The 26,980-nt window shown below is 36.3% G+C and overlaps 1 protein-coding gene across 2 annotated transcripts in view; it reads left to right on the top strand.

Moving 5' to 3' along the window:
• LOC112980823 (fibronectin type-III domain-containing protein 3A-like) overlaps window positions 1-26,980 on the top strand; it is a 55,956-nt gene that overhangs the window by 26,126 nt on the left and 2,850 nt on the right. For both annotated transcript variants that reach the window (XM_026096009.2, XM_064518460.1), the window contains exons 5-26: window positions 1,145-1,221; window positions 5,083-5,317; window positions 6,840-7,112; window positions 9,085-9,140; window positions 10,334-10,488; window positions 10,750-10,809; window positions 12,557-12,695; window positions 13,754-13,807; window positions 14,717-14,838; window positions 14,924-15,098; window positions 15,369-15,455; window positions 15,756-15,894; window positions 16,477-16,545; window positions 16,805-16,923; window positions 17,022-17,127; window positions 17,699-17,874; window positions 18,681-18,794; window positions 19,457-19,606; window positions 20,192-20,472; window positions 22,479-22,691; window positions 23,451-23,617; window positions 24,904-25,025. In XM_026096009.2, coding sequence (XP_025951794.2) covers window positions 1,145-1,221; window positions 5,083-5,317; window positions 6,840-7,112; window positions 9,085-9,140; window positions 10,334-10,488; window positions 10,750-10,809; window positions 12,557-12,695; window positions 13,754-13,807; window positions 14,717-14,838; window positions 14,924-15,098; window positions 15,369-15,455; window positions 15,756-15,894; window positions 16,477-16,545; window positions 16,805-16,923; window positions 17,022-17,127; window positions 17,699-17,874; window positions 18,681-18,794; window positions 19,457-19,606; window positions 20,192-20,472; window positions 22,479-22,691; window positions 23,451-23,617; window positions 24,904-25,025 — 3,089 coding nt within the window. The remainder of the gene's footprint in view (window positions 1-1,144; window positions 1,222-5,082; window positions 5,318-6,839; window positions 7,113-9,084; window positions 9,141-10,333; window positions 10,489-10,749; window positions 10,810-12,556; window positions 12,696-13,753; window positions 13,808-14,716; window positions 14,839-14,923; window positions 15,099-15,368; window positions 15,456-15,755; window positions 15,895-16,476; window positions 16,546-16,804; window positions 16,924-17,021; window positions 17,128-17,698; window positions 17,875-18,680; window positions 18,795-19,456; window positions 19,607-20,191; window positions 20,473-22,478; window positions 22,692-23,450; window positions 23,618-24,903; window positions 25,026-26,980) is intronic.

Here is a 26,980-nt window from a genome sequence, read left to right on the forward strand (position 1 = left end):
TTCTGCAGATATCACAGAATTACTACGAGCAGTTGTTTCTATAATGTCAAATGTGTTTTTAGATTTTCTGCAATGCAATAAATTAGATCTTTTGGTTTGTACTTTAAACACAAATGAAACAGCACTGGGAAATTGCCCAGCTTCCTTGCCTTTCTGCAGACTTTGCTGCCAATTTATAAAAGGCTGGCATTTCAGCCATTTTCATAAATAATAATTTGTGTATAACTGTCATCTCTGAGTTGTAATGCATGAATTTGTGTGATTTAATCCACGCTACCATAAACAATTTTAATAGACACTGGGTGACCCTACCTTAATGTAAGGTAGTGGCATTAGCAGTCTGCTCATATTGAGGGAAGCATTAATACCCTCTCTGTGTGGCTACAGAGTGACAGAACTGCAAATTTAAGACGTGGTTTAAAATATCCCCTGCAAGTCAGGTTGAATTTATCATTACTTCCATTTTTGGAATATTTTTCACTGTTTGAAGTGATACTATATAAAATGTGTCCATTCTACTTTCATCAGATCTCTGAGAGGAATACTTATTTCAGCTTGATGTGAAAGATAATACATTCTCATTAAAACAAAATGATAGCTCAGTTGTTGGCATTACTATATTGTGAATGTTGTCACTACAGACTTTTAACTGTGTCACTATGTATGAACTAAAACTTATCTGTGCTAGTTTTTGTACAATTAAAGAAATGTTGTCTGTGTAAGTGTGGAGGTTGGGATAAATCTAATCTGTTCTTTTTGTAAAATAAACATGTACAGCTACACTTATCTAAAACTCTGGGTGCTTCCTGAAAGTTATTAAATTATATGTAATGGATATTATGAATGGGAAGATGGGTTAGCCTTGGTGACATAAATTATATCATTTTTCTTGATGAAAACTTGGTAGAGTCACCGAGTTTCTTTCCTAACTGACTTTTTGCTGGGTAGTTTGAGCCTTGCTTCTAAATCTACTTGTCTAAAAGTAGATCCATAAATATGGATTTGGATGTAGATGCTGATTTTTTTTTTTCATCTATATACCCACTTTCATAAACCGAAGTGAACTAATATATTTGAAAGAAGTTGCCTCTAAAATGTATAAAAGCCTTGTGTGATGGAAAAGTGGCACTTTCTGACTTTTCAGGTCCAGCACATGTTCCTATGATGTCACCAAATGGTTCTATGCCTCCCATATTTGTGCCTCCCGGTTATGTATCTCAGGTAAATGTTAATTTATTCTTACATTTAAGTGTACTTGTGGTTGTGGCTTTTTTAACAGTAAAGATATTGATTATTTTATCTGTAACAGCTGTTAAAAGAAAGTCGTAATTTTTTCCGTTGAACTTACCAAATATTGAACGTATCTTGATGTAGGCTTTGTCACTTAGTAAAATTCAGTCAGGATATATATATATATTTTAATTCAATACTACTAAGCCATGAAAGGTTGCTTTTAGTAAGACAACAGATGTCTCTGAGTTGGCTCTCTGTTGAGCTCCGTTAGCACTTGCTTTTTCTGCAGTCCTGTTTCCGAAGTGAAAGTAGGTGCTTAGGTTGTATGAACATCATAGTTGACCGTAGGCTGTGAAGTATCAGAGGACTGGGGAGTGCGGGTTGTGCTTAGCTCTGCTAGAAACAGTCTGATGCAAACATAGCTAATGGATAGTGTGCACGCTATGCATATGAGACTCATGTTCCCTATTTTGAGGTTATATGGGCCTTTTGCCAGTATCATTGTCTTTCATGCATCAGATCTTCTCCCCACCCCTGCCCGGGACAGCATAAGATATTTCTCTTAGTATCTTCTCATAATTCATAATTTTTTAATTCTTGTATAACGCTACTTATCAAAGGTTTTCAATGCCCATTTCTTTGTAACTCTGGTCTCTCTAAAATTCAGCAAAAGACTCAGCTATTATAGTAAAAGTGTCAATGCTAGTGATTTATGCCTATGAAAACAGCAAGACTCTGGGCTCCTTTCCTAGCTTTACTTTTCCATTCTCACTCATTTTCCACTCTTCTACATACTTCTTAAGTCATGTGCGCTCAGACCTGTATGTGGTATTTGAAGTGTTGTCAGAGATATTTGAAGTTACCAGTTTGATTTACTTTTAAATTAACACATTTTTAAAAGAAAATAATTTAAAAAAAAATTAAATGGGATAGGCTAGGCTTCCCCCCTCCCCGGTGATGTTCAAAAGAGAGTTTTCTGAATCTGCTTGAAAGCTATGTAACCATATGTTCTTGAGTTCCTCAGGCCGTTGTCTTTTTGCATACAGCTGTCTCTGCAGTTTTTGCATCTGCTATTATAACTAGATACTTTCATATAGAGCTGAAGAAAGATCCCTCAGATAATTTATGCATCTATATGAAATTGAGTCTTCAGTGCAAACGATGTGCAAAGCACTGACAAATGCTGACGTGTACAAAATGAAAAATACTTCTGCTCTGTGTTTGCTGTCACGTGAAGACTAGTGTCGTTCCCTCCCACACACACACACCCCCCTTGGCCAATATGACAGGGACAGACGAGCTTGAAACCAGCTTTAAAGCAGAGCTTGAGTGGAACAAAGTATTTGAGCTGTGGATAATGGGGACGTAGCAGCTTCAGAATGTAAAATCATATCAAAGTCTTTTTGTATTAATGTAACCCCTTTACCAAAAGTTATGCCCTATGTTCTTGCTTGTTTAATATATAAACAAGGTTGAGTTAATATAGCCATCAAAATTTGCCATGAGTTTTTGGTTACGTATTTATGCTATATTGATATATTAAATAATGGTTATTATATAACATAATTTATGTATTAAATAGTATGTTATAATACCATGTAATGTAATATAGTTGTAGTTGTATATTTAGTTCAGTTGATGGACCAAAGAGCCCCCAAAATTGCTTCTAGAACAAATTGTATTCAGTGTAACAGAAAATTAGGTGACTTTTTTGTAGTTTTTTTCTTCTATTCAAAGTCTCTTAAAAATTACTAATAATACAGCTGACTCTGCAGTCGTATCACAGCTGAACTTTGTCATAGCATTTTGTGAGTGGGCACATTCTATTTCCCTTCAGACAAATATTTTCTGGTTGATTTGCTTTATCTTTTGCTGAGGAGCTTTTCAAAATGTGCTTTTGGCATAAGTCATATTTCAACATCCGTAATTCCTTCTTGGCCAACTAGGAAATGCTACAGTGATTTCTTATAGCCAAACTAAACATACCCTAAGAGAGGATCTCGAAGGAACTAGCAGGATAAAACATATGGTCAGCTTTTGTGTAAGTGCTTTCTTTAAATGCCTGAAAATACAAGTTCTTCATATTTTTAGTAAGAGGGCTATGTAGATAACTTTAAATTGTTTAAAAACAGTTTTTATTTTGTCTCTTTTTTTTTTTTTTTTACTGATTGCATAAGAAAAAATCAGTTTTGCATCTCAGTTTTGTTTACCAGTGTCCATTGAGAATGGCCCCCACACACACTTGCATCCATAGATAATATTTTGTGCTGACTACATTATCCGTCTATATGTTGATACTAAAACACTGGAAAGCCTTGCCTTGTTGCGTTTGTGATTTAAATGCAATTCAGAGAAGGTGGCAGATATAGAAGGAAGGAAGCATAAAGCTGAGGACTAATTTTAAACCAGTCTAGGAAAAAGGCTTGTCTTAATGGGACTTGATTGCTTTTGAAGTGTATTTCCTTTTAATAGTGAACATTTTTCTGTCATTGCTGTTTGTTTTCCTATTAAGTTGGTCCTACCTGATGTAATTTTTTGTATGAGGGAGAACAGAAAACAGTTGATTCGTTGTCAGCCTCAAATGGAATTTAATAAAATCTTGTTTGTTTCTGAGTCAGACTTCTCACTAGATACAGTCTGAAATCTTTGTAATCTTTTGGGCTTCTGTATTGCAGTAAAAGAAACAGACCTGGGTACGACCAAGGTGGTTTTTCTGATGGTCAACTCGGAGGCCTTTGGACCTAGAGTCAGAACTTTAGGTGTTGAAAACTTAATCCCTCAGATAGGCAAAACAGGCTGTAACCACAGACTGAACTTAGGTACTTCCAGGTGGCAAAGAATTGGTATAGATGTTTTGTATCTGTAAAGCTATATACCCTACCTGTAGAAAACACCCTGGAGACTTCAGCCTCTGCTTGTCTCTTTGAAATGTGTTAAAGATGAGGCTAAATGGGCATTGTTTTGCTTCAGTGTCGTCATTGTTTCGTATGTCTTTGTGAATCCCACTGTCTTGTTGAAACCTGTGTTCTGTCCTAAGTCCTTTCTCAGTTTAAGATTTAGATGTGCATTATTCTGCAACACCATAATGTGTGTTAAGTCTACTGTAGAAAAGGTGATATATTGAGACATGAATATACTTCAAGCTGATGGAATTAGAATCTAGAAGGAGCCTATGTATTGCCAGTTTAGGGCAAGAAGCGTGCATGTGCATACATATGCATGCACAGTCTTCTCTGCATGGTAGAACATTAGCATCTTTTTATCCTGGAGTTCAGACACACAAACAGGTTCCTTGTCTGAATTCTCTTAGCCCGTGGCAAACATGAAGTATTTTGACATTTGAGTTGGGTTAAGATCATAGTGCATGACAGCAGAGCTAACTTGTAATACTTTGTACTTGCCATCGGCTAAGAATGCGTATGCAGATATGTACCAGAAATCAGATGACATGCAGTAACTTGTATATACGATAGCACTGTCAATCTGGATGTGTTCTAAAACAGGTTTCCTAACTCTAATTACAAGCAGACTAGGAATTACACCATGATCAATTCACATTACTTGCTTAAAAGAATGTGTGTGTGTGTGTATGAATATACATATAATACGTAAATTCTAGATTGCTTAACCCTTCAGTGTGTGAGGCTCAGTTTTTTACAATTGACTGCCTAAAACTCTGATTTCTTCCAATAACGTATGCCAGGTTTCTGCTGGTTGGGATTCACTTCCATGTGCGTATCCCTGATTATCAGACTGTACGTGTAAACTGGGGCATAAAGAATCTTTATTACATGTACAATATTTACAAGATTGTTCTGTACTGACTGCATTTCTTCTGTTCCGTGACAGGTGGTAGAAGAAAATGGGGTTCGTAAAGTGGTGGTATTGCCGCACTCGGCTGAATTCCACCCTTCCATGCATCCTCCTCCTCCTCCTCCTCCCCATGTGCCACATTACATGCATCATCACCACGCTCTGCTTCCCCACCCACCTCACCCAGTGTACCCCCCCGTTCCTGGGACAGGAGAGCTGCCACCACAGTTCCTTCACCAGCATCCACCGCCACATGTTTTTCAAGAACAAGGTGAGACTGCCGGTGTTGTTTTAATTAATGAGGCGGCCTTTTGCTCAATGCATCTAGATTGAGAGCAAGAGACCAAAGCTCTATTGTTAGCTCTTTCACGCATTTTCTGTGATGTTGGGCTAGTTATTAACCTCTCCAAACCTTACTCACCATAGGGTTTATGGTATATGCTTAAAATACAGCATTGTGTATAACGCATCATGGAGTCTGGTCTGAAGGCCCTCTCTATGTGCAAAATATCGCTGTATAAATTTTGAATCTGTTGCTGTTCTAAGGATGCAATGCAAGCATGGTAGCTTAGAAATTTTCTGATACTGTGTATATTTTTAATGGATCCTTATTTTTGGTTCTGTAAATGCCATAATAATTGCACATACCTTTCTGTAAAATTGCACACTCTGAAACTGCTCTGCTTTGTCACAGCCTTGAGGTGAAGTTTTTGAAAAGGCACTTACTTTTGATGTGTGAATGTATTTTTTGCTGGACAGAATCCAAATACCACTGGAAAGAAAATAGAAAGGAATAACATACATACAACAAGAACTTACCTAGTCATCCATGTTAGAGAATGAAATGCAAGTCCACTCCATATTTAAAAACTGAATGAAGCATTACTTCACTGGAGGACTGGGATCATTGCTTACTTAAAGCAGGCTATAAGCCTGGTTATATACACAAGCATTTAACACAAAAAGAACTTAGACTATGGAAAAGCATTCTTTGTCTCTCTATCAAGCTAAAATTGGTAACTAAGCTATTTTGGCCAACGTCTAGGGTAAAATACTCACTCACACCTAAGTTACATTTTAAAAGGATAGTGTGGATCCTACACTTGCTCACACTCTCTTGAAAATGTGACTAGTGGTTGTAGTGGGGAAGGAAGGCAACCATAAGATACAATCTTGACCAGCTAACAAAAAAGGAAAGGTCTGAAATATTAAATTAGAAAAAACAGAAAATCTAAGCTCATGAAGTGATCAAAAATAATATATAAAAATAGATTCATTAATTTGAATACGGTTTAAATAGAAGGAGAAAAGAGTTAAATTAATGAAAATTTTTCTTGCAGATATTTTTATGTATTTTAATATAGTATTTAAGATTGATCACATCTCTAAACAAGGAATAAACAGACTTTGAACTGCCTTTCTTTTCCTGCTACCTGATCTTTATGTTCATGCATTAATCAGCCCAGTTCAGAAACTCTGTATCAGGTGAGGTCCTTTCAGTCTTGTGACGCTCTGACAGTCAGCAGTATGAAATGTGCCTGTTTCTTGTCTGTTCCCTGCTGCCCAGAGACATCTGAATATCACCAATGAAACTTATGAGGACTTCACATAGTTTCAGCTCGGTGCAGCTGTGAGCCACTGCAGCTCTGTTCATCTGACTGACAAAACGCTGTGAAATTGCATGTTTTCTCAAGTTCTGGTTTTATTGTAGTCATTCTTCTAACTTCAGAACATTTCTCAGTTGTCGGATAAAGTGTACCGAATAATGAAATAAGTTCTCCTTTGCTTTATAGAACCTCGTTCTCATGGAAGGACAAACTTTATTCAGCGAGATGAAAGGAGTCTTAAAATGCAAGAACATCTAAAGAAAAGACTAAAAGACAGACAAGCGAGCGGTCATACTAACAATAAACTTAACAGTCCTCCTTCTTCGCCACATAAAATTAATAATTCTTCCAATACAACTATTCAGAATGGAAACGGGAAGGGACAGCAAGTGGCAGGAGGTCCGCTGAAGCAGAAACAAATAGGAAAAACAAAGGGCAGTCCAGATGCAGAGATAGGAGGTAGGTTGCACTGAAAGGAGTAAAAAACACTAGATTCTTTTGCAACAGAGGATCCTGTAAGTTCATTGCAAAATAGTTTCTGAAAAAAATTGCATTTATAAGTTTCTTAGGCTATTCAGGATTAGCAAAAGCCTGAAATACTTTTCATTGTGTTTGGTTTTTTTTTTTTTCTTTCCTTGAGAGATAATAGCAATGTCAAGCTTGGTCGTCTTGAATTTTATCAAGCAAGGTCTTTGGAAAGATGTACGAGCATGTTTAAGTATAAGCTCATAAAATGTAAAGTGGTAGGATATCTTGCTAAAAGTTAGTTCTCTAAAGTGTCAATTAGCTCTTGAATTACGAGGTACTAAAAGCAGTTCATAATCACATCATCAAGAATTCCACTCCCTCTCCCTCTGTTACTCAGTGTTCAATTAAAAAGAAAAAAATCAATAGTTTTTCAATCACCCCATCCAAGGAAGCTTAATACAAACCTAGAAAATACTCTTTCCTTTTTAATCTTTCAGATTCCTGTAAATTACAAACAGACTATGCTTTATTGATAGTTTATCACTTTCTTTTCAGCCATCACTTTCTACTAATTTAGAAACAACCTGGGAAGGGAAGAATGTTTTATCTGTGCTGCGAAAGTACTCTTCATACTCTTCACAGATGTAAGATAGGGAATTTTTCAGGAACACATTCTGTTACTATTCATACATACATACTTTCAAACTTCTTGATTGCTGTTACTGTGAGAGATGATGATTGATTATATTTAATCTGTGTGTCTTTGTCTTGGCCTTTTTTTATCTAAAATCAATAGACCTACATTTTTTCCAATGTTTCTGTCTTTCTGTTCCTCTTTTTTACCCCTCTTTAAACCTTTTATTTACTGCTATGCCTTTTCTAACCTGGAATTCTGACTGATAGTCCAAGTGAGGGTGGCGAGCTGTGAATATTTACCAAAATGACTTTTGATTTCATTCTTTGCATTAACTTTTCAGATATATAGGAGTTATTTAAAATTTCAAGTAATGAGAAGGTTTGAGCATTAAACAGTTTTTTTCCAAGATGCTGTTTGAGCAGTTGTAATTTCAGCTCAGCACATTATTTTGCTCAAATTAATCTTTGAGCTTTTTAATAGCTTGCTCCTTTTTACTTGCATGTACTAAAATACCTTGTGTACAATATCTGTCTTTCATATTGTTTTTGAAACAATATTTCTGAAATGCAAACAGTTTCTTACGATTCCTTAAAAGAGTTATGTATCTCTTAGTTGTGTGTGTATGTGCGTCTCAAAAAGTAGGTGGTCTTGTTAGGCTGCAAGGTCTGCTCCTCATCTGTTTCATTACTGTATTTAATACCTCAGAGCAGGAAAGCAGAAATCTGATTTTGTATTTTGGGAAGTAAATAGAGGTGGAAGTTCTTATCTAACTTGTTTCAAGGACTAGAAATATACTCGATTAAAGATTTGTCTTAATATAGGCTTGTTTTTTAAAAAAACTATTTCAGTTTTTCTTTAATATCTAGAATTGTTGAACATATAGGCAGTAGATATTTTTAGTGTAGTTTTGATCAGACTTTTTTCTGAATTTGACCAAGGAAAATGGCTTGCAATGGAAATTCAGCGGAAAAAAAAAAAAAAAGCACATACGATAGAGGTATAAAATCTTACTGTCAGTTTTTAACACATTTAATTTTCTGAGGAATATTTTCATGTTATCAAAGAAAATCCACTTATGCTCCGAATAGGAAAATATACCCTTTGTGCAGGATGTACTAAAAGAGTTTTTGTAACACTGTTAGTTTTGGATAGTTCATGTTTCTACCCATCATGCAGCCAAAACAAATAGGGGAAATGAACTTTGCACAATAAGTACTATTGTTAAACTCCTAATGAAGCGAACTCCATCTTGTGGTGGCACTTTCGTAACAGACTGATTTACTTTTGGGGGATTTTCTGTAATCTGTTTTGTATTTGAATTTTCAGAATCTGACACAGAATCCAAGAAATATGATATCCAATTGAGCATTGGCAAGCCAGTAGTAAGTATTATCTTTTAAATACTGTTATTGTCTATGTATATACTCTCTGTGAAATAACATGCATCTTTCTCATTGATTCTTTTTTTTGTGGTTCATTTTGTAATGGAGAAAATGTATTTTAGTTGTTAGAGGTTATAGCTGGGAAAGGGCAGTATGATGTAGAAGCTCACTTTTTCTCAGCTCTCTGAAATGGTCCACCTGACTCAGTTTCCTAGTCTTTAAGGCAAGAGCGTTTCCATGATTGAAGTTGTCTAGTGTGGCTTTAGTACCTTGCAAACAAAGGGCCTGGTAAGCTAATGGGAATCTGTCTGCTCTGAGTCTTTGAACCATCCTTCATTCAGCCTAGAGAATTTCAGAATGTTGATACAGAATTTACAAAAATAGTTCATCATTTTCATGTTATGTTTAGAAATTGGAGTAAATATTTGAGTATTAGCGGAATATTTAGGAAGCTGGAGTCTTGTGGTGACATTCATTTAAATATCTAAAGCCTAAAATTGCTCTGATTTTTGATCTTGAACATGCTTAATGAAACTCCTCCTTGCATCACCTGTACAGTAAGCGTGGGTTGCATTCTTTTGCTCCAGCCTTCCAGCCATTCTTTGTTATGGTAGTGTTTTTCCATTGCTGCCTCTGCCATCTGTACTTATTGCCAACAGAAGGCTGTGTTGGCTTTATGTCTTAGAAAATTTGCAGTATGGGAATTAAATGGTGAAAAAGCTTAGGTCAGAAATCTTAGTACTTAAAAATTTGAGCCGCTTAGTATCTTCTAAGTCAGTGGTTAAATTTTAAGATTAAGTGAGGGAGTTGTAATAGAACTAGAAAGACCATCTGATTGTGCCCAAGTGTAGATCTTGTGCCAGTGTTGAAGACTGCAAATGTGAAAATTTGCTCTGAGTCCTACAAACAGTGCAGGTGAAATGGAAATTTCTCCTCATATACTGAGACAATGTCATGCATCGTTAGTCAGATTATTTGTCTAATGCTTGAAGGCAAATCTGTTAATATGATATTTCAGAAATGAGAACAGAACAATAATTTATATTCAAATAATGACTCAATATTTCCACTGTGAAGATAAAGAATTCCTCCAGTGAGGAACTTCATGGGCAAACTAGCAACACCATGTTATTGACTAATATACCTTTTATTACAGAAAGCAAACTTACTTGCATTATTTATGCTTTTAATAGGTTTCTGATATACAAGCAAGATCAGCCGTTCTGTCCTGGAATCTCCCAGTTAGTTCACAGAATGGAGAGAGCCATAGTCATAGTCCAGCAGCATTTACATTTGAAGTAGCAATATCCAACAGTGGTAAAAATGGAAAATTTAAATCTGTCTATGTGTAAGTTTAGTTTCTTCATTTAAGCACAATACTGATGTTTAAAAAAATTAACCAATCAGCAATCTCTTTATCAGGAGCTGTTTTTTGACTTGCAGACCTACCTACTTCACATGAAATAAATTTTAAGTAATATCAGTAAGAGTTACATGGACAATGGAAAACATTGCAAATTAAATGTACGCTACACGGCTTTGCTTTTCAAAAAGCTTTAAAGTATAAGGAAGAGCTGTAACTCATTTTTTTTTTTTTTCCTTTTCACAGTGGGGAAGAATTAACAATTACACTTCCTGATCTCAGACCAGCAACTGATTACCATGCCAGGTATGTTTCTGGAAATGGAAAACTTAATGTCGTTGTTCATGTTAATAATTGAATCATTTCAGCTTCCTGAAAAAGATGTAATCACAGATGGTTTGGGGAATATTCTGTGTACAATATCATAGCTATGTACATTACGGTTGCCATCTAAATTCCTACTTACATGCTAGTTACATAAAAATGCCCATCTCATGTTCTTCAGCTTTCTTTGCTGCCATCTTTCCTTGTTTCTCCAAAATGCAAACTTCACAATATCCTCTGTTGGTACTCTTAGAAAGACAAGTTTGGACTCAGTGAAAGGGATTCTTATAGGCCAAAGACAGCAGCAGATAAAATAATTTAGACTTTCACAAGGATCTGGGAGTTTGACTTCTGAGCTCGATTGTAAGGATGCTTCTCTAAACTGCAAGCCTCTGTAGCAATGCAAGGAGGGAAGTGGAAGCTGGTTGAAATGGGGGTGGAGACAAAGGAACAAGACATGCGAGATTCAAGAATAGCCGTGCAGAGTTCTTGAGCTCACCAGAGTAAATAAATACCTCCTCCAGTAATGCTTAGCTGGTCAGAAAGAGGGCAAGAAGCTGGTTAAAGAAACCAGGGGAACATTGTGATCCAGCAGTAGAAGAGAGAGCCTCAATGTTTGGGCACAGGAGGAGGCGAGTTTTAAGATTTATTGAAGCAAAACCCTATTCTTACAAACTGCAAAACAGGTCTTAGTGTGTGCCAAATACTCAGCACAGCTCCACTTGTGCAGTACAGCGTGTGTTTGGTTCATGGTGTTACCTTCCACGTAGGCCAACATTCTTTTACCTGCAACTCATTTGAGAAGACAGACAGTATTTCTCACCTTTTTGAAAAATTAGTGAAGTCATTGCTTATCAAAAACAAATGCAAATGAGCGTGACTGTTTTAGAGATTGTCACATTTGAACAGTTATATATTAATACATGCTGTGACTTTATTGCCTGAACAGCTCACTTAGTTTGTTTTAGCTTCTGTACACTCGTAGGAGTGCCATCTATATTTGAATCAGAAGGTCTTTTAGCAAAACGTTAATTTCAAGTCAGGTACTCTCTCTCATTTGTTTGGTAACATTTGTTCTAGTTTTTATCATGCCCTCTTTATTTCATCACTAAAATTTCATTATTGTGATGAAATGAAATGCAGTCGGCCTTCTTACTGTGATGACTAGGAAAGAGCACTTGTGTGAATAACCTTGCTATTGTTTCTAAAAGGCCAGAGGCCTTGCAAACCTGTGCGAAGGGGACTTGTGTTTTTGTCAGCTGTCAAAGCAGTACGAACAACAAAAAGGATTCTTTGGTTGTTAGTACATTTTGAAAAGGAAAAAAGTAATTGTAAAGTTAATGAAAGATGCCAAATGGACAGTCTTCAAGATTAATAGATTTAACCATGTGAACTCCATCACGCTATTCTGTCAGCATGCCCCTATCTTCTTGAACTTGAAATGGATAATAGTGTTTCTTATGGCGTAAACATACTGGAAGTTGGAGTGAGATCGTAAACTCATTGTTTATTATCTGCTCCTGAAAAAAAGGCATGATACTGTCGGCTTTTGGAACCAATGATTTGAAAGAATGATTGGGCACTTCCTTCCAGTAACTGGAGCAGTCTGGTCTCTTTTCTTTAACCACTGCCTGCAGTTAAACACTTTTCTAGAACTGACAGCTCTTTCCTTAAATTTTCAGTTGCTAATGCATTAACAGTGTACTCTAATTAATTGTCCTTTGTTCAGAGTTTCAGCAACCAGCAGTTCCATAAAAGAATCTGTTTCAGAACTGGTGAGTTTCACTACAGAAAGTTGTGAGCCAGACTCTCCAGCTGCACCCAAGCTAATTAACAGAACCAAGAACAGCCTGAGTTTGCAGTGGAAGGTAAGTAATCTGATATATTCATGTGTGATATGTTTACCTTTACTTTGTCAATAATTTAGTATTTCTTTTAGATGTTGGCTTTTAAGTTGCTCAGTGAAGATTGATAACGGAAATCACGATTGCTGCTTCTTTCTTTTCTTGCTGCTTATTCAGTTTCTCTCGTATGAATTTAGTATAAGAGCTGGCAGCAGGTCTCCCTAACTATAAACTATCCAGGAGGAAAGGTTTTTTTGCTAAAATGGTAGCATATGAAAGGATACAGCATTAGTATTTTTGCTTAGGGCTCCTGCATGGTAAATATATATGGCTTAAAATTATCATTCAGAGTTCTCATAATTATTCTAAGTAACTCTTTATGAATTCCTTTTGGCTAGCTTGAAGATTAACTTTTTAATCTATTTTTTGCATATTTACAGTACAGTCTGTGAAGACTTTGTGGTAACTGTATAGTCTTGTCTTTTCATATTTTTCTTATAACTATGCATATATCTGGAAAATGATTTGTAGACAAATATGACATTAAGTAGTAAATTATTTATATAATCTGTGCCTAACAGTATGGTAAGTTTCCAATTCATATGTTGTAGCAAGTAGAAATATTGCTTACTTGAATGCTTGCACTGCTCAAACAGAGAACTGGTAAATACCAAACACAAGGACACGAGGAAAAACTGTAGGAATAAAATTTCATAAAATGAAACTATACGTAAGTTTATATTCTAAGCTATCAGAATTAATAGAATCAGTATAGTAGCCCAGAGAACCATCAGGAAGGAGGAATTAAATTAGTTGCTAGTTTTTACCCTCTCTAGCTCACTTTACTGAGCACATCTGTGCCCGCAGTAGTCTCAAATTATCACAAGTGCGTGGAAGAGGGCTGTTCTGTATGCATAGCACAGATGCCTTTTCAGCTGTACGCTAACTTTAAATATATGGCTTTAAAAGGCAGTTGGAATATGTTACATTCAATTATTAAAATGTTTTGTTAATATATGTAAAAATGTATGTGAAATGCAATGATTTGATTTTAACTGTTTTTATTGTTTCTTTATTTTCAGTCCTCAAATGACAATGGTTCCAAAATAACTAATTTTCTTTTAGAATGGGATGAGGTAAGCCCTTTTCTAGTGCAAAAAAAAAAAATCGTAATAACATCTGCAGGCCAGTTATATTTAGAAATACTTTTTGCTTGGGTACATCATCCTTATTTTTATTGCAACTGTCCAGATAGTTTTAAAGGGACTAGCCAAATCAAAATCTTGAATCAGATTGCTAGTACAGCAGTGATTCAGGTAGAGAATCCCTTCAGAACCTCTGAGAGGATAGTTAAAACTCTCTAATCTTATTCTTGTCATTCATAATGTCATTAATTCCCATACTGTTTAAATGGATGAGTATTTGGCTTGTGTCTGCAGTAGCTGTCACAAATATCACTGAAATCTTGAAGTTCTTACTGAAATATATTCTGAAGTGATAATAAACTTCAGAAGGCTTTTTTTATTATTATTTTGGGTGAAGGAGCTTGTGCCATAATTTGGACAAGCAGCAAATGGAGCTTGTTTGCTTATTGCTAATTTAGAAAATCCTGTAGTTTCATAGCAAGCCATTCTGTGAGATTTTCAGGAGGTCCTCTATATTCCCAGTCCTCTAACCGGGAATCCTAGGTCAGGAGTCATCCATCTCTTCGCCTTGGTAGCTCATTCATTTGGCAGGTGATGATGTACAGAACGCTTGGTGGCAGAACCTCAATTGCAGTTATTACATTTTTTTGTCAAATGTCCAGCACAGAAACATCAGATACTTTGTTTCTCATTCAAAATGTGATTTTTACTATCAGCAATACTCAGGTTGACTGTGGTGACTTTCACTTCTTTTTTTCTTAGACTTACTTTTTTTTCTCCGTATTATCATTAAATTGGTGAAGTGAAATTTAGGAAAAGTTAGAGATGAAGGAGCTGGTCTTAACAGAGATCATACAGTCCCTCTTTACAGTACTCAGGTTTTTTTTCATTTCTTTAAAGGGAAAGAACGGACCCTTCAGAGAATGCTACTATGGGCATCTGAAGCAGTATAAACTTACAAAACTGTCTCCTTCTACAAAATATTCACTCAGATTAGCTGCTAAAAATGATATTGGAATGAGGTAATGAACACAATATATCATGTGATTTATTTTCTCATCAACTACATCTATTGCTGTTAACATTTTTATAAATATACTTTTCCAGTGGGTTTAGTGAGACAGTGGCATATTATACAGCAGGAATTGTCCCGCCACCCCCATCGCCCCCTCTGCTTGTTGAAGCAGGAGTGACCTGGCTGTCATTAAAATGGAGCCCACCTAATGGGGTGTCTTCAGATGACTCTCTGACTTACAGTTTAGACATGGAAGAAGAAGGTTCTGTAAGTACTGGGTTTATTTTATATATGTCAAAGCCTGATATGCAGTCAGGCTTAAATAAAAGTGTAATCCTGTATTTTTACTTCCAAATGAAATAAGAAAAAATACTGCACTAGAATCTCAACAGTTGGCAAGCACTGCATATATTCATAAAATAAAATGAAGATGAAGTTCTTCTATAAATGAGCTAAAAAACCATGATCTTTCATACATTTTGGTTTTATCAAGGAAAATTAATGACTCCATTTGTTCTTATTTGTTCTGCTTTACAGGGTTATGGTTTCCAACCACAGTACAATGGAGATGAACTCTCGTGCACTTTAAGAAATCTTAGGAGGAGTACTTCCTATAAGTTTAGGGTTTGTACTGTATTTTGTTTCTAATTTAATTATGACTGTATATTTCTGGAATTTTAGCGTTTTCATGAAATGAAAACCTTTTTCTGTAGAGACTTAATTTATCCACAGTAATTTTGGAGTTATACGTTTTGGTGAATTGTATTATAAAGTAGAGGGTTTTTTCTGCATGAGCTAATTTTGTTTTCCTTTTAAATTGTTGCCTTTCCTGTTTTTTTGCGTGGAAGAATTTTGTAAATCGCCAAGATACTGTTTGTCATTCAATCAAGCATTTGTTTTGTGTTCTGTTCATTCATGAAACAGCTCTTTGCCTACAACAGTGAAGGAAAAAGTAATCCTAGTGAGGTTGTAGAACACAGCACCAATCCTGACAAACCAGGACCTCCAACTAAACCCACTGTGAAGGGAAAGATCCATTCCCACAGTGTGAAAGTTACATGGGGTAGGTTAACTTTTGTTAGTGTTGTCTTTGAGTATTTCTCATAGTTTTGCATATGTACACTCAGTAAACAGAGGTAAAATTTTTAGGCTAATTATTTCTCTCTTCGGAGATCTTTATTCTAGGAGAAATACTTAGCATTACAAAAAAGTTGCAACTCTGTTTTAGAGCTAGTCTTGTTATTGTGTGTGTGTATGTATATCTCAAAAGCAGTGGTGTTCTTTATTCACTTAAAAAAGCATTCAGTGGTATTGGCTGTTTTAATAGCCTTGAATTTACTGTGACACTTAAATAATTTTCATGTGTTTTTAAAATATAAAAGTTTATACCTGAAGTCAGCAGGTCTATTTCATACTCTTCCTCCTGGCATCATCACAATTAGTAATAGAAAAAAAAATATTGATCTGGAAAACACCTTTTGAATAGAGAAGTATGGTCATAAAATTAAAACTTGAAGGTAGATTAAATTTTATATTGCAGTTTCTGTTTCAATTGAATTTTCTACATGAATGTTCTCTGAAAATGTAGATTACAAAACAGTGCATTATCTTCTGTAACTTATCTTAAGATATTGCTTTCTTTCAGAACCACCCAAAGATAATGGAGGATCAGACATTTCTAAGTACTTCTTAGAAATTTCAGAAACTTTAGTTGGTAAGCAATCATCTTCAAGTACTAATTCAGCTTATGGCTGGTATCTAAATATCTGCATTATTCATTGCTGTAGCAATTATTGTACTGTTTTGCATGCCTATATGTCTGTTATACATGGTATTTCTTTACATATTTGATCCTTTAGTTTTGATTCTGTGCCTTGATTATTTTCATAATTAATAATTCTGTGAGAGAATTTTCAATGGCCCTTTCCCCCCCCCAAATTTCCCAATATGGAATAGTGTCTTTCTTTCCTTAGGAAGTAAATGGGAAAACATATACAATGGTCCCCAGAGAGAACATGTATGTGACCATCTCAAGCCTGGTACTTCATACAGAATGAGAGTTTACTGCATCAGTAAAGGTGGTGAAAGCCAGGTGAGAAAAGATAGATAAATTTGGTCCTGAAAGGTGTTTTTTTAATCTATGTTTTAGTGAAATATTGTTTTGTGTTTCCATTCCTATATTATTGCTAGGTTTCTGATGTTCTGACTGTTACGACATCAGCCGTTCCTCCTGGACCATGTCATGCTCCATGCCTGGCAGGCAAAGCTAAGCCCAAGGAAATCACTTTACAGTGGGGTAAGCTCCAGAGTTTCTAAACAACATATTTTTCTGATTTTAAATGTCAGAACAAAAATGAAAAGTCTGTTGAAGCCTTTAAAAAAATGTAGCCCAGGTCATTAGTTTTTTAAGAAAGCATAAAACTCACTAACCAGCTATGATTTGGTGAGGCCTACATGTGCGATAATATGGAGAGAGTTAAACATACATAACTGTCTTCCTGCGAGAAGGCTTGCTGGCTGCCTCATTACAGACTTTTATTATTGGCAGTTTAAAAATGAGTCTTCATTTTTGGTTTTTAGCTCAGGAAAGGAGACAAGCAAAAAGTAGTGAAGGTACAAATTTTTTAAGGAAATGTATCAAAAATATCTGGAAGAATCTGAGGAAGGCTATGTTAAACTAATCCACCAGTACCTGAAAAATAGAAGTTCATGAAGTGTTCCTGTTCAAATAGGTGATAAACACTTGCACTCCTGCTTTTAGAATTCATCTGATTTGTAGCTTGAGATGGCCAATTAGAAACTAGTTTAAAGAAAAAGTGATTTCTGAAGTTAATAGCAAAAAAAAAAATTCATTTTTTATTTCATAGGCCCTCCTTCCATAGATGGAGGTTCAGAAGTAACGGAATATGTTATAGAGATGGCAGACTCTGAACAAGATGAACGCAGACAAGTTTATCAGGGTCCAGCATCGGAATGTGCAGTAAACAACCTACTTCCTGGGAGAACATACTGCTTCTGGATACGAGCAGCAAATAAAGTTGGGGTAACCACTCTGCTGATCAGATTTTGTTATGCAAAGGACAGTAATGGTGCTATTATGTTAGGAGCCTGATATTTTACAGCTATGTTCCATGGTAGTTTCGTTGAAGGAGCAAAAATTCTTACAATAAAAAAAGATGATGTAAAGAAGATTCAGCAAAATATGGCTGAAGAAAGGACTGAATTCACTGTCTAAGGGAATGTTTGTTGCTGTGTTGCATTTTTGCTGTTGTATAGTGGATTATTGCTGGTACCTAAGCTAACTAGTTAGAGTTAGCTCTAGTAATTCTCCACTACTACTAGGCATTTGTTTGACTGCAGTGTAAACCCCATCTTTCTCACTGAGAGATAACCACTCGGTGTTTGTGCATTAGGAAAATGGCTTGTGTTTTATGATTAGTGTGGGTTTTGCAGATTGGTGTGGGGAATACTATTGTACAGAGAGGGTGTGCTCAAATAATGCCAGGTTTGAACAAGGTTGGGGTAAACACTGGTTGCATAAAAGCCTTTCTGAAACAGAACCCAGTTGCTTCTGGAAGCCAGATCTTGACTACAGGGAAAGCAGGAGTTATGAAACCATAGGGGTATGCATTAGTGGAAGGATTACAGATATTGTGTATGCCCAGGGCCAATTTGTAGAGAACTGTCTGAAAGGAATTTTAGATGGTGCTGTGAAACTAGCTAGCACTGAGTTCTTCAATTTAATTGCCTTTCAAGTTAAAAACATTTTGTTTTTTCAGCTCATACACTTGCACATTCATTTTTGCTCTACAGTTGTTGCTATATTCATGTGATTGTATTTTCTTACAGTTCGGTCCTAACTCTGACAAAGCAGAGATCTCTACTGCTCCAGGCCCCCCTGATCAATGTTGCAAACCCCTGATAACTTGTAAGAGTGCAACTTGTGTTGTAGTTTCATGGGAGGTAGGTTTTAATAATTCTCAGTAATACACAAATTAATATTTGGCCTTTTAGTAACATACATGCATGGAAATGGAAGAAATTACAAATGTGTGGGTGAAATATTTCAAACACATCTCTTTGCAGTGGCATACATTGTTTTTGTAAACTTTGTTAGCTGTGAATCTCCATCTTAAACTGAATAAGCACAGTGACATTTAAATCCTCCTCATGGTAACTAGCATTATATTGCTGATGTATTTAATTCATCCAAGTGGTAAGAGATCTTGAGTCATTAAAAATTCTAGTCTGAACAGTGTTGTTACTATGGCCATGTATTTAGATGGAAAACTTTTAACAAGCTGAACTTAAAATCATGCCCTTGGCTGTTGTTGAAGGTCTGAGTTTAAATTTACAGCATGGTTTTAAGAAATCTTCATGCAGTATGCTCTGATAATACTAGCTTCAAATGCATGGATACATTATACCAGCAGTGTTTCATGCTAGTAAAGAGGCTGAGTATCGGATGTTGAGAAATAAGATAGTTCTCTCAAGAGACGTCAAGTTTTGAACCTCAGTGCTTCTATTCTAATGTCTTTGTTCAGTGTAACAAGAGATCTCACTTGTGTGGTGCGCATGTACATATATGTAATAGCTGAATGAAAACTTACCACTTAAACCTACAGAGTCCTGCATGCAATGGTGCAGAAATCAGTGAATACAGACTGGACTGGGGACAGGTGGAAGGATCAATGCACATCATTTACACTGGCCCTCTCCTGAGCTATGAAGTAAAAGGTCTCACACCTGCAACCACATATTATTGCAGAGTACAGGTATGAAAAGCCTTTTAGTATGTGTTACAAAAAAAAAAATACAAACAGTTTGGAGAAATATTTAAGCTAGAGATGGATAAAATTATGTACTGTTACCTACCAATGCAGTGTAGAAGGTAATTAGTAGAAGGAATACTTTTGCTTCTCCCCCAGCTCCTCCTAATGATATTTATCTAGAAATGAGGTTTAGTGTTGCATTAAATACCATACATTTTGCCTGATTACACTCATGTCACAAAATGGGTGTGATCAGGTACCTTCAGTGTGTGCCCACTGTGCATTCATATTACTCCATAAACAGTGCTTATGTTTAACAGCTATCACTTACTATTCTTCCTAGGCAGCAGTGCTGCAAAATACTGCTTTTTTCAGCTATCATGCAAGCAGTGCTGCTTGGTTATAATCTCGCTCATAAAAGTAAAATCTGGTATTCAGTTCTGGATTGACATGTGTACGTTTTATTTGGGAAATTTTCCATGTTCTTTCAGATTACTTGTACTGACGTGTCACATCTATCATGCTTCCATTTTACTATCTGATTAGAAAAATGTGTGCTCAATAAACAATATGTGGTCTCTCTTTCAGGCTGTGAATATCGCTGGCGTTGGGTTGTTTGGTGATATTGGTGTGGTGACAACCCCTGCATCAGTGCCTGCAGCAGTATCAGTACTGCATTTACTTGAAGAAGATCAAATGGAAATTTCTCTTCCTTTATCAACGTGCCTTGCAATTCAATGGGAAGAACCATGTTGTCATGGGTCAGAGATCACTGGATATAATATAGAATATGGGGAAAAACAGCTTGTAACTATTGATAGAAATACGAGCCATGTTCTTGAGAATCTGCTGCCTGACACTCTGTACAGGTGATAATTTATTGTTCTATTCTGAAACTGCCTTTGTAGGAATTTCAATCCATAGCTTTAAGGGCAGTAGTTTGAAGTTTTATAGCAGCTTCATTCAGACTACAGTATATTTTGCCGTAGGTCATTTCTAATGGGTAGTCTTAAGCAAACCAGTCGCTGTGAGTGTGATCTGAGAGGTGATGTAAATGGAAAGTAAACAGAAGTTCTGTTGGCTTCTAAATAATGCCATACTTTGTGCTTCTGGACAGAGCAAGTGTTCGTCACTGATATATTGTAGACAAAACACAAATGCTTGATGAGAGCTCATTTGTTAAGTTGATTCTGCTTTGATGGGACTTGCCTCTCTGTCTTCCCTTAATATTGAGAGATTCTGCACTCATTCCAAACATGTCAGATAAGGGTCACTGAGTGAAGTACTTATAAACAAATTGGCATACACTATACATAGGAGAATGAGTTAGGGAATTCTCTCCTTAGGGTCTGTATAGTTAGCAGAGAGGAGGTACATAGTGATTGAAGGCCTTAGTCAATAGAGAGGTAATTATTTTGGAGCTTTGCTCATAACTTGGGTAATCAAGTCCCTGAAATAAGTGATGCGATTATTTTAGTAGGAAATGATGATACTTGGCTAGTTCTGTATCCTGTTTCTGGCATCCTTTGGTACAGGGTATTATGGGAGAGACAAAGAAAGTTGAGAGATTTCTTCATAAAATGGTCAGTAACTGGATTTGTCTCACTTTCTATATATCTTTCAGTTACTTTTTTTTTTTTGTTCACTAAAACATGTAGAGCAGAGGTTTCCTCTAGCTGCTGATACGATTATCGGGCAGCATTCATGAGAAATCTGTTACCTAGCTCATGAACAAACTAGTTCAGGTGGTAGCCTTTACCTTTAGGATGCTAGCAATAAGCCAGCAAGTTCCAAACAGCTGTGTTTATTTTACTTTTTTGTAAATTATTTTTCCAAATGAAAAAAATTATTGAAAAATACTTACTAAAGACAAACTTGCATTAAAATATAAAATGTCATTCATACTTTGCTGTACAGTTATATGTACTCTACCATTCTGCATGTAAGAGCTTTAGATCCCCTATAATCTGTAACCTTTTCTTCATCGTCTATAATGTTCAAGTAATATGCTTTAAAAAAAAAAACCAAATAGCACTTGAATATTAGAATTGGTCTTTCACAGGTGTGACTCATGAAATGGTCTTTTTTAGCACCATAATATTTTTGTTATCTTATAACACTTAATGCTGGGAAAACATCAAATAAGTGTCATTCCTATATAGGTTGCATTGCAGTTAGACAGTATGCAATATATAAACATATGATTTTTTTAAGGGTGGAGGAAGAGGAATAAATGCAGACTTTACGTATGTTGCATTATGCAGTCTTTTGCTTTTGTTAAATATCTACCTGATTTACTCAGCAACTCTAAAAAATAAGACTAAATTGTCATATTCAGTATTAAACCGTGATGTTTAGGGGCAAGAGGGAATGCTATATTAAGGTCGTCATTCTATCTCAAATCCAAGACAAAATTCCAGGTTTTGTGAGTTTAGAATTTTTTATTCAGAAGCAATATATATAGTGGGAATGATCACCAAAAGAGGATGAATGTATGGATAGGGTAGCTGTTCTTGTATTGGGCCCTTAGGTTTGGTTAAAGTTCAGTTCAGATTATGGAACATCGTTATGGATGGGAGGCAAGCCGTTCAGGTTAGGTGATGTTGGGGGACCTGGGCATTTGTCTGTTGTGTAGAATAAACCTGAACAATACTGAGAAACACTGAAGTTTTGTTATGTTGGAAAACAATGTAATTATTTTGACTCATTTTGAAATAGATTATTTTTTATAGTTAAAGTTAATTTCTACCTGCTTTTTAATTGTTTTGTTGTTTGTAGCCATATTTGCTACAAATTTTGACTTTTACCTCATTACCTAGTATTTTTTCAGGACTTCAGTAAATTACTCACGTAGCTGCTCTTCTCACATTTCTAGAGTTAGAATACAGGCCATAAACAGCTTTGGAGTCGGTCCTTTCAGCCATTCCATTAAAGCCAAAACAAAACCACTACCTCCTGACCCTCCTCATCTTGAATGTGTGGTCTTCAGCTACCAGAGCCTTAAACTTAAATGGGGTGAAGGTCCTAGCAGAGCTTTAATCACCAACCCTACACAATTCAATTTGCAGATGGAGGACAGGTTTGGCAGGTAAGGTAATTAGAACATTGAGGATGTCGTTATTACTTAAAAACTTGATGTTCAGTTTTTAACACATTTTAAGTTTTCTTACCTCTGTTTTCACCAGCAAGTAATGGAAAAACTCATTTGGACATCATAAGTTTGCTCCTTAAGTTCCATTTTTGCATCACAGCTTTCATCCAGAAATGTTTTTAATAGCTGTTGTACTAGTACTTATTAGTAAGCAGTAGATTTACTAGTTAAATAGTAGTATGTTACTATCTTTCTGTATTGTCAATTTCTGTATTTTTAAAAAATTCTAAAATGCAGTCCAGTGTGCACATAATAAATAAGGAGTTGACAACTGTTCTTTAACTTATCATTACAAATGTATCTCGTATATGCAAAGGTCATTCTCTTGGTTGAAATCAAGAATTTGGTCATGTAGTTTCAGAGGTAGCCTATGCATGGCTGTAGTTTAGTGCCTACATGGGTTGAATGAAGGCTTCATGAATTTAAATTAAGACTTCCACCAGTATGAATGTTGTGTGTTGCTGTTTTAATGCGCATCATGAACCACTGATGACAATAGCAGAGTTTGAACTGCTTAACATTTCTTTATGCATGTATGTAGTAAGCTGGGGTAAGGGGAAATGTATTGTGATATTTTTTGTAGTAAATTTCGATGTGAAAATGTTCACCAAGCTCACTTGCAATATTAACATAGAAATTTGTGATTATTGAATAATTCTAAGTTGTGCATATAAATATGTATTTCTTTCCTTCCAGGTTTGTTACTGTTTATAGTGGTCCTTGTCATACATACAAGGTACAGCGACTCAGTGAATCCACTACATACTATTTTAAAATCCAGGCGTATAATGATGCTGGAGAGGGGGAGTTTTCTGAAGTTTACGCTTTCACTACAACTAAGTCTCCACCAGCATCTCTGAAAGGTGAGCTTATACAGCACTAGAAAGCTCTGTAAGCCATTTATGTAGTATGTTAAATGTTCACACCTGACTCATTTCCTGATCCAGCCTCTTTCCATGGCCTGTGTGGGACACAGAACAGAAACTAGCTGTGTTTGAGCATTATCTTGGTATAAGAAGGGTTTCACTGGCTGAAGACCAGTGTAGCCTGCTCCCACACTGTATCCCTTCTACCTGTGACAGTGGGAATATTCTCTACCTATTTTCAACTGGTTTCTCAGGGTAGCTATCATTTGATACAAGTTAGCATGTAGGCAAATGAGAACACAATACAAATATATCCTCTGATCTTCGCTTCATAACATGAACGTTAAAGATCCCTTCTAGAGAAGATCATTATGAAAATCAGAATGCTAAGTATTTGCAAGAAAATCAGTTTAGTGAACCTTGTTTATAGCATTTAATTTCAGCTCTGGAGATATGGGGACATAAATGACGTTCTCCCTAGTGATTTGGAAGTGTTTACTCATCTGGACAAGCATTAGGCTTTAGAAGCTCATCTTGTCAGCTAAAAAGGAAGATAAATGTAACCTGCACTTACTGGAATAATCATTTATCTCATGAAATATAGCATAAAAAAGAAAGTAGTACAAACGGAAAAGCTTAATTACTTAGGATGATCTGAAAGTCTGTTGTTACCTTTAAGAATAACTGTTACTTCTACATTGTTACCAAATGTGTTGGAAAACCCTTCCTAAGGTTTTAAATTGTCCAGTCACTTCCACTAGAACTGATACACTTTGATTTTATACATTTTCTGTTTAAAGTGTATTTTAAGCAAGAGCGGGGGAAAAAAATTCCTTATTGTCAGTGAAACCAGTGAAAAGATGAAGAGTTTGAATACCTCTTTGGAGATACTCAAAACCCGACTGGTCATGGTCCTGGGCAACCTGCTATAGCTGACTGTGCTTGAGAAGGGGTGGTTGAACCAGATGATCTCCAGACGTCCCTTCCGACCTCAAATATTCTGTAACTTAAAAAAAATGTCTTGTTGGTGTTGCCTGCCCTCTATATTAAGAGAATTTATTTTTAGTTAGAAACAATATTGTCTAATTTCTATTTATGAGGTGCCAGACGAACTCTTTGTGTAAGAGGTTCATTGCCCACTTAATACAGTAACTGTGAGTATGAGTCACTGTAATAATTAACAATTTTGGCTCGTTTTCTTTCCATCTAATTGGAAAAGGCAAGAACATTTGTTAAGACCATTGTTCTCTTTCCTAAAATACCAACAAATAACTTTCTTCCAGCACCCAAAGCAAATCAGCTGGAAGAGAACACTTACGAAATCACATGGGAACCTTTACAGCCGATGAAAGGAGATTCCATTGTTTACATCCTTCAGCTTGCTGCTGGGAGAGAGTTTGATCAGGTACTTCTTATCAACGTAATTTTTACTTGAAATATAATTTTTACTTTGAAAAAGTATCGCAATAATTATCTTCTTGATTTTTACCAAATCTGATTATATTTTCAATAGTAAGTTTTTTCCAAAGCACATTACAATTCCTGTCTTTGTTCAGCTTACTTCAAATGTGTTCAAAGCAGCACTTTTAAATCTCTTCATGCGAATCATGCATTTTTAATCACATCCCAGGAAAGTAATGAAACTACAGATTGTATGTTTGGGCATCTGGGGTTGGGCAGATAATCAGTAGGCAGTCTTTCCTGAGTGTTTGTCTTGAGATTAGTTTGCTTTACCCAACTGCAAGTACTTTTTTAATGTGGAATTTTGTCATCTAAGGATTTCCCCCCCCCCCCCCCCCACAAGACTGTCATTTATCTTTGAGGTGCTTGATTGTATGGTGTGGGTGTGCATAAGCTCTGCTGATGTTCAAAGACTTTTTCTTAGCAGTATGTGCATGAGCATATACACGCTGTGTCCAAATGGGTGTGTGTTTTCTCATTTTCTGTCAATCTCTTGAGATTCTAGGTCCTCATTGTAGTACCAGATGGGAGGCTGTCTTTGTCTCTCATCTTAGCTATCCTTGTTTTGAGGTTTAATCCTGCTCAATTTATTGCATTTTATTTTGGAAGAACACTTTCACTTCATTGGCATGCTCTCGCCTTATGGAGGGTCTTTTCCCCAGAGATTCTCTGTAATGTGGCTACTCAGCACAGCATCTGTTGCTTCTGCCACCAGCATAGTAGCACGACCTCCTTCAGCCTTTGAGGTTTGCCAGTCATATAGAAAATGAGTTTTGACTTCCAAACATCACCTGCTCTGGAATGAGGAGTATAGCTCTTCCAAGTTCATGTGAACATGCGTGCTCTTGACCTAAACAGTTTTGAGTTACCAGTTCACAGTTTAGTTTGTAGTCCATAGTGCTGACCTGAAAAGAAACATCCAGCTTTTAGCAAACAGATTGGTGCATGGTTCTGTAGCAGGTTCTCGAGTTTGATTTTAGAAGATTGGCATCATCCCTTCATCTATGCTGAAAGGCTGTGCAGTTTGATACGGTCCTCGGTGGAACTTCGTTGGAAATCCCAAAAGGAATGATTAATCGTTTTACAGCACAGAGCTACTGCTACTCACCCATTCAGGACAATAATTCACAAATAATGGTGGACAGTAATCCCTTCACCATGTTTGGCATTAACAAGTACTGAAAGCTCATTTTTTAATTCCAGAAGGTCATCAACCCTTGAATCTGATGCGTTGAGTGTCAAGTATACCTGCATGTCTTGCTTGCCTAGAGTTCTGACCACCTTAGCAGATGGGTTCAGTTCCTTTAAACTGGTATCAACATGCTACACAAAGCTTGAGGAAGAAGCCTGACTTCCCTGTGGAATGTCTCCGCCTGCCAGTGGCTGCTGCCAGTCACTAGACTAGATGAACCTTTGATCTGACCCCATAGTTATGTTCTTCCTGAATTTGTCCTGCTTTTTTTCTCCTTTCCTCTTTTTTTTTTTTCTTTTATCCTAACATTATCCTCCCGGTTGTTTTCTTGGCCTGCTGATGAAGCAGACAGTCTGAATTTCTACTTCCTTGTACTCTTCCTCTCAAGCAAAACCACTTAATAGGAACTGATCTGTAAAGTGAAGGTCTGTAATGTTTCAGTTCTATAGTGAGCTTTTGCTTGCACTGTAAAAGCAAATGGCTGCAAAGGCAGGCTTGAGAGTCACTGGGAGAGCTGCTTATGCAGAAGTGGGTTGACACTGTTTTAGCCTGTTCTCCCAGCATTTCCCTTGACTCGTTGATTCTTGAGTGTCTCAGTCTGTGGCATCATTGTCTTCGTTAGTCACAGGCAGCACTTGCCCCACATTTGTCAGCACTGTAGAACTTTATTTTTTCTGAGCTCCAAAATCCAGGTCTAGGATCTGTCA

The sequence above is a fragment of the Dromaius novaehollandiae genome, chromosome 11 (genome assembly GCF_036370855.1).
Source record: "Dromaius novaehollandiae isolate bDroNov1 chromosome 11, bDroNov1.hap1, whole genome shotgun sequence".
NCBI lineage: Eukaryota > Metazoa > Chordata > Aves > Casuariiformes > Dromaiidae > Dromaius > Dromaius novaehollandiae.